Consider the following 8,383-nt stretch of genomic DNA (forward strand, 5'->3'; position numbering starts at 1 on the left):
AGCGACATAAGGTGAAGTCCGATTTGAGTTCTTCGAGCCTCCTCGTAGCATCGAGGTATAACCTGGTGGCATTACATGGAGCGTAAAACTCACATTTGTTTTGCTATCCGAAAAACTCAAGTAAAAAAAAATCTAATTCTTGTTGAAGCTTGAGCCTTCCATTATTCTTAAATTATTCTTAAATTTCAGTGATTTGGAGTCCCAATATTCTTATAGACTATACTTTTATAGAAAAGTTTTTATATACAATGCTATCGAACCGTGAAGCCCCTGTCGCCTGCTTGATGATTTTTCAATGTTGTGGTCTGACCGTAAACTTCCTATGCAGGATCACCTCCTGCAGATTATTAAAGCATTTTCGTGACCTGCACAATTAGCCGGAATGAAACCATTAAAAATTAATTACGGATTTGGCAAGAACTTTCCTTATCTCACAGTGTTCAAAATTTTCACAATCAGCTGCCGACCACACCTTTCTCTTTGTGATATTGCACAAAAGGTTGGGATTTTGTAGGAATCCTACTATACATTCTTTTTTTACAAGAACCAGTAAATTGAAATTCAGGCTGGTTGTTCTTGATTTGTGCGAAAATCTGAGGCTGGATTGTTCTTAAATTGTTCTTTGAATGATAGGGTATAAGCAGTACAATTGCTAGATATTGCATATTAGTTAAGTGTTCAAGCCTCGTTTGCCAACAAAGTGAGTGAGACATTCTCATCATGGGAAGTCTTTAGGGTTTGAATGGTGAATATAATAAAAGCTACATTTGAAATAGGATTATTATGTAAGTTGTATTGCTTACATAGGTCGCATTATTCACCTTTGCTGTTAAATATTCTTAAGGGTCTGATAGTCTTAATTTCATTTCTTGTTACAATGTCTACTTTTTTCCACGAAGTTTAACTTGTTTGGCTTCAAAGCCTAAGTAGTTCAGTCAAATATTCAAAAAGTAGACAGTCATAGGATCAGGGGTTAAGAAAAATTTATCATATCATTTTTCATTTCAAGTCTGTAAAATTAAATCTGGATTTGGCATTTGTAATGAGTAAAAACATAGTGGCTGGTAGAAGGGACATGCAAAGCGTCACCAAAATAGCAAAAAAAAAGTTTTAACTTGGTGCAGCGAACTGTGTGTTGCAAAATGTCTGCAGAAAGTCAAAGAGAAAGTGGTTGTCTGAAGAGAGGAGTTCCGTTGCTTTTGAATTGCTATTGGCAAATAGAGGGAAGCTCAGAGGTATTTCACGTAAAGGCATATCTGAGAACCCACCAGAACCTTACAATAATTCTGTACATGGTCCACCAAACCAAATGCAAAGCACATGTAAAGAACCACAAGAATATTGCACCAATTCTGCACATGGTCCACAACACCGGATGTTTGACTGCAGACATTCAAGTAAGAATGTAATGTGAAATTTCATTAACCTAAAATCGATATTTGCCAAGTTAGCTCAATGGCCTTTACAAGGCATGTTTGAAAAGCCACCAAAGTGTTACAACAAATCTGCAAATGGTGCATCAAACCCGATCCTTTAAAATGGCTGCAGACATTGAGGAATAAAAGTAGAGTTAAGCATAAAAAATTTCTATTTGCAAAAGATAGAAAAGACTTTAGGCCTTGGGCAGTATTTTAGCTGGAATCTGATAATTCAAATGCACACAGACACAGGTTTAATTTCTTTACATCTGTGTTAATAAGAAAGAAGTTTCGGGCATACGAAACGATTGACTTAAAGCAGCTAGACAAAAGAGGCAGAAAAAACCAAGTATTCGACTGTGATTTTGAATGAAAAACTTTCATACAGAGGGGTTAAGCTTAATGAAAACTAGGTTAGTCCTGACATGAGCTTTAAGAAAACAGCAGTTTATAAGAGCTTCACTGACAAAAATACACTGACAAACAGCAATAGAATACAGTGCAAAATACGATACACAAATCGCGGAGTAACTAACAAATGCCAAGACTGCTAATTTAGCGGCAACGTAAACGGCTTCGTATCAATGTTGAAGGCATAATTAATAATAACCATTGTAAAAATATAATTGCAATTAAGATTAAATTAGCTAAATACAGCACCAACAAGATCAAAAACCAAAACATGAGCTGCATTATTAATGTGTTTTTATTGAAGAAATAATTTAAAACTCTCTTGCCCCTTTTAGATTGACCCAATAACAACAGAAAATCCACTGATGCTTAGTTATTATAACTTTCCTTTTGGGAACGTTGTGCAAATGGCTTACCATGATGCAATAATAATATAACTATCGATTGGGAATAAACCAATAACGAGAATCGACACGCGTCAAAAAAACTTGATTCAGTTGCACATAATTGCTTCGAAATATAGGAAACCATTTGAGGATGTTATTTCCGAAGACAATTATCATTCCGCAAAGCACTTTGATAGATGGAGAAGTATTTTATCATCATCATGCTTTAATAATGATTCCCTTTGAGCAAAGTGCAGGATATATGCTCTACCGTATTTATTCAAATATAAGCCGCGGCTTGGAATAGTTTTTTGGCACGGTTTGCAGCGGTATAAAAAATACCTGAACTACGGCTGGAACTCTCAAAGAAAAGTTTTTCCTACGTCGGCGCAAAGGTCTGGAATGATATCCTGAATGACATGTGGAATCTACTAACCTTTTTAAGCACAAAATGAAAACCTATCTTTTGCACCAATAAAGTGAATTCTATACAGAAATAAGAGATCCCTAGCATGACCTCCTGGTAGACCAGTTTAAAGTTTGTTATTGTTTTTGTTTCATATGTAACTAACTCTATTTATTTTTTACTAAATCTGTAACTGAAGGAGTATCATGAATAATATGAATAATGAAAAAAGGGCGGCATACTTTATTTCATCAAGATCCTGCCTAGTCTCCTGCTACCTTGAAGTTTAAAGTGATAATGTAGAAGATGTGGAAGAAATACTTCTGGACGATAATGATGATCTGTAATCTGGAGGATATTGTTGCTGGCTTAACTTCTAATGTCTATTTTTTGCGAAATTATTTATCAGGTTTCTATCGGCTTTTGATCTTTCATCTTAATCTGCATGGTTTTGTTGGTGCGGCTTGTAATTGAGTGCGGCTAATAAACCAGGGCGGCTAATAAACCAGGGCGGCTAATAAACCAGGGCGGCTTATAATCGAATAAATACGGTACATAACACTCTTACGTATATGAAACAGCTGAAAAATAGCTAGGAACTATAATATATTTAGTTAAACAATTTATAGAGACTATTTTTACCCTAGTATTAGTAAACACACTAAATTAATTGATATGCTAGTCCTAAGTTATGTATTGCACGGCTCAAGATGCAACAGTTAAGTCTTACACTTAACAATACAGAATACTGGGTCTGGAATAAACCAATTGCGAGGAATGTATTTAAGTAAACTGAGCGATAAATGACTTAAGTAGTGAAGATTCACAAGACTAATTAAGAAAAAATTTGAAAAAATTGGGACTTTTAATGATGTTTGGTATTTGGCTAAAGGTGAAAATATGTTTCGAAGTAGGATTTCGGAAGGAGATAATGCATGAGTATTACATAGGTTTTTTGTGATACATGGGGTAAGCACGTAGATAACAGCCTAGAAAATGGATTGATGATGTGTGTGTCTCCTCTAAGAAACTGAGAAAGGACTGCTTAATCTATTTGTCTAAATGTTCAATTTTCATTTCTTACACTAAAGACAAAACATCTTAACAAGATGTATTAAAATATTAACTACGTCTCAGTCGTTACAAAATGGCACGATTCTTTCAGGCTTTCCCTGCATTCAATAGAAAACAGAAGCCTTGTTACGTAGGAGTGGGCAGTCACTAGCTGAAATATTGTATAAAGAACATACCATGTTTCAATGAAATGAATAATTCGTTTAAAAAGCTACTATAATAGCAAGACCTGCACATTCTATGTATACAGCACCGTCTTAAAGCACGACTCAACCCTCTATTGTTCTTTCTTTTCTTCATCTTCAATGCTGTTTGCCAAGGAAAGAGGCCGTGCCGGGTTTATGGCCGAGTACTTCAGCTGAAGTATATCTCCGACTTCATCGAGGGCTATCAGAACCTGGACCGTACACAAAAATAAACATTCTTACTAAGCGCTAAATTAAAACATTGTATAAAACAAACAAAAAATACTTCAAAAAGATAAGTAGAAACGAAAGTATGATAGACTAGTAATGGGGTTTGATAGGGTATGTTAGATCGGACATGTTCTATCTTTCATTAAAATAGTATACTTCTGCAGACTATTTTCACGATATCCACATTGGAGAATGATAAATTCTTGCTACAAACTAGATTGATCCAGCCAGGCCCCTAAATCACCCCAGCCCCTGAATCACCCCCAGCTCCTTGGAGTAAGAACAGAGACCATTCCCCATCAAAACTCGTTTTACTTTCATTGCTCTTCAAAATGCACTCTTTGATGTTTTGGTGACTCTTGAGAAATCAATAAAAAAGGGTTGGTTTCAATAAATGTTCAAACACAACTCAAAGACTCATCTCAAACGCTGTCACGTATCACAAACCCATATATTTACTAATTCAAATAAAATTTGGATGTATCTACTCTCTTTACACGTGGTACATGTCAACGATTTGTTAGTTTGTAGCAAGAATTTATCTGTTTAAAATGCTGTGCCATCATACAGATTACCATTTACACGAAATACATGGAATTCAAATAAAGCCAAAAGTGTATTTTTCTTACAGTTATACTTGCAGTTTGTATTGACGGAAAACAAACGAGAAGAAGCAACTACACTTATTAAACACAAGACTAAAGAGATTTGCTCTTCTGCTTTATAAACTGATTTGGGGAAAGTTATTGTGAATACGTATTTATAGCTGTTAGCAATTTGTAGTTATATGGAATTATATCTACTGAATATGATGAAGCAGCTTTGGGTCTTGGGAAAGCAAGCCACTGGGAAATGTATGCCACTAGGGGAAGCAAGCCACTGGGGAAAGCAACACACTGGGGAAAGCAAGCCAATGGCAAAAGCAAGCCACTGAGGAAAGCAATCTACTGAGGAAAGCAAGCCACTGGGGGAAAGCAAGCCACTGGGGAAAGCAAGCCAATGGCAAAAGCAAGCCACTGAGGAAAGCAATCTACTGAGGAAAGCAAGCCACTGGGGAGAGCAATCCACTGGGGAAAGCAAGCAACTGGGGGAAAGCAAGCCACTGGGGAGAGCAATCCACTGGGGAAAGCAAGCCACTGGGGAAAGCAAGCCAATGGCAAAAGCAAGCCACTGAGGAAAGCAATCTACTGAGGAAAGCAAGCCACTGGGGAGAGCAATCCACTGGGGAAAGCAAGCAACTGGGGGAAAGCAAGCCACTGGGGAGAGCAATCCACTGGGGAAAGCAAGCCACTGGGGGAAAGCAAGCCACTGGGGAAAGCAAGACACTAGAGAAAGCAACCAAATTGGGGGGAGCAATCCACGGGGAAAGCAGTCCACTGAGGAAACAAGCCAAGCTGGACGTATTTTTGCATTACCTTTTGGAGTATTCGCCGCGCTAAGTTCTAAGAAATTGGCCTGTTCTCAATGATTATTTATCTGGAAAACAGTGGAAGTTTTAAAAAACAATGTTGTGGAACATACCTTGTCAAGCATTTCAGATGTGTGACCAGCTGAAAGACAAAACCTCGATCGAGATTCGATAATAGGAGTGGCAGGAAAACCAACGACGACCACAGCAACATTTCGCTTAAGCATCTCTCGACTGAATGCTCTACAAACAAGAATCAAGAAATGTATTTAAAAACTCCTTTGCTTGTCGTCTTGGTACACTGTAGTAGCTTTAGCAAATCTTCAATAGCACCCCTCCTCGCTCGTTCGCTTTAACAAATTATGTCGTTTGATGAGCATTGGTACGTAGTTGAGAAGAACTAGAAAACATGCGAAAGTTTTTCGACTAGGCACTAGCCAAAATTGCTGAAAGATTTGTTATAGCAAAGTCAAAATAAATTAATAGCCTTCACCCAGAATTCGTTAAGTGGATCAAACGCAATACTGATAGCATTATAACAAAATTTTTAGAATTATATATAAAGAAATGTGATTGAAAAAGCTTAATATTTACTCACGCAATTTTTGCAGGCATGTACAAGAGGACTGGAACAACGGGTGAGTCATCATGTCCATAAATAATGAATCCCATTTCCTGGGCCTTTTTGCGAAAGTATCTATAAAAACGAGTTTATTGCTTTTACTAGCTAGAAATAGAAATGTTCCCTAATTACTAGGTTGGTGTTAAGGTGATGTTTAGGGTGATGATTAGGGTGATGTTTTCTTCATTAAAATTTTTGAGGTGTTGCAAGACATACAAGGCAGATAAATATATACAATATCTTAAGTCCTAATTATAGAACATTGAATACTTAGACCTAAATATGCAATGTTCCATACAAGACGCAAAAACATATGCATGTAACCCCCTTTTTTAGAAAATTTAACATTAATGGCCGAATTTTTTGCACTGTTTTCAAATAATGGGCTGCCATGTTTTAGCCTTGATGTGATAATGAATTTGCTTTGTACTCGAGGTCATGAAATTAAAGGGGGTATAAGTTACTGTAATATTGAAACAGGATAATCCTGTGAGTTTCAAGATGGGAAACCAGGCCAAAAAGAACAGCAACGTGGAATGTTTTAACGTCAACAAGACGGATGCATTTTGTCACTAGCTTCAACTGGATGTACAAGAACACGGCAGAATACACTTGGTTTGCAAACGAGGGAACTCGCTGGCTTTATGGGCGTTTATCACTAAACATGACTTTGTTGTGACAAAATAATCAACGTTTTTAAATTTAAAAAGATACAGGCAGTTTTGTATAAAAGCGGTTAGCATTGGAAGCTCATTACAACCATATCTGTTTTTATTCCCAACAGCCCAATCAGAAGCTTGAACAAAATCGTGACAGATACATAAATAACAACAATCAAGAATATTGAACCAACCTGCAGTTGCTCCGCAATTTTTGCAGCCTCCGCTGTCCTGCAAAGGACATGAATGGTTATCTTAAGAGCTATTGAAAAACCCTGTCGAGTATGTTTTGGGAGGATTGCATATCAAATAAAACAATCTCAGTCTTGTCACTAAAACATAAATAATCATGACACGAGGAAATTTTTCAAGATAAATTGATTAAAACTCAAATTACTAATGACTTGGAAAAATCAGAAGTCACAACAACATACAAATTATGGACAACAAGCTATCGACTTAATGTAAATCTTCTAATTTTACATATAATCACAGGGTAATTTTTTTAGTTCAAAGGCTGATTAGTTTAGAAACAAAAAAGCTAGTCGACATAGCACAAATATAAATTAAAAATAACAAAAACAATTTCGTCTTTTCGTGCCACTTTTAAGCAAAAAATATTTTCAAAAACTCATGCAATACCTTCGTTGGTCCCATCTTCTCCCATAATAATCTTCATTGATGTCATAACTTGCTGAATGACTGGGGGTGCCATGGTCGACGCATATGCAGCACTGTGTGACGTTGCTCTGATGTGATTGATAATTTCCTGTTTAATAATAATAATAATAATACCTTTTTTACTGCTAGTTTGACAATAGTGTGAACACTAATAAACACTAACATGAAGCAATTTAAGAGATTGCATTATGGAAGTCATTGACTGCAAGCGTTACAGGCGCATTGATTTTCGAAGTACCAATCTTTTATAAGAACTTTAAATTTACTTGCATTTGTGGATGATTTTATTTCATTTGGAAAAGAATTCCAAATGTTTGGACCCAAAAAGCTAATAGACTTTGGACCCATAACTTGTCGTTTTAACCTTTGGAACAGATAGAGTATCCATTTTTCGAAGATTATAGCTATTGGGTTTCGGGAGAAAGTAGTCTTTCATAAAGGCTGGATTCAAGTTGTGCAAAGTTTTGTAAACTTCTAGTGCTAGCAGCCGAATGGAGTGAATATGATTTGTAGTGGATAGAATAAAATAAAAAAGAATAAAATAAACCAATATGTGATTGTCAGATGGACAGTATTGTCAGATAGCAAATACAAATGCTAGTGACACATCAGTTATGGCGCTATGACTGTATTTACGTCTAATGATTATGCATCAGAGACACTTCACTAACCGCATCAGCAGCAATATAGCCTCCAGCTCCACCAAAACTTTTAGTGAATGTTCCCATCATTATATCGATGTCTCTTGTATCCACACCAAAATGTTCAGCCACCCCTCTTCCGCCGTGGCCAAGTGCTCCAATACTATGTGCTTCATCCAAGTACAGATAGGCCTTTATTCAAAATTATCAATATTACTGTACATGAATAGCATAAGGAAAAAAGCTGCGCTTTAGCATTGG

The 8,383-nt window shown here is 36.5% G+C and overlaps 1 protein-coding gene across 1 annotated transcript; it reads right to left on the minus strand.

Moving 5' to 3' along the window:
• Positions 1–1,770: 1,770 nt before the first annotated feature.
• On the minus strand, positions 1,771–8,314 carry LOC135694707 (serine palmitoyltransferase 2; the record flags this gene model as incomplete). Its single annotated transcript, XM_089110967.1, is given in 6 exon segments — positions 1,771–4,092; positions 5,633–5,762; positions 6,118–6,216; positions 6,995–7,031; positions 7,443–7,569; positions 8,153–8,314. Coding segments are annotated over 6 exon segments (675 nt in total), but the record flags the coding sequence as incomplete, so codon positions are not given.
• Positions 8,315–8,383: the final 69 nt, after the last annotated feature.

This window comes from Rhopilema esculentum, chromosome 10, assembly GCF_057945365.1.
Source record: "Rhopilema esculentum isolate cy_ngs chromosome 10, ASM5794536v1, whole genome shotgun sequence".
Taxonomy (NCBI): domain Eukaryota; kingdom Metazoa; phylum Cnidaria; class Scyphozoa; order Rhizostomeae; family Rhizostomatidae; genus Rhopilema; species Rhopilema esculentum.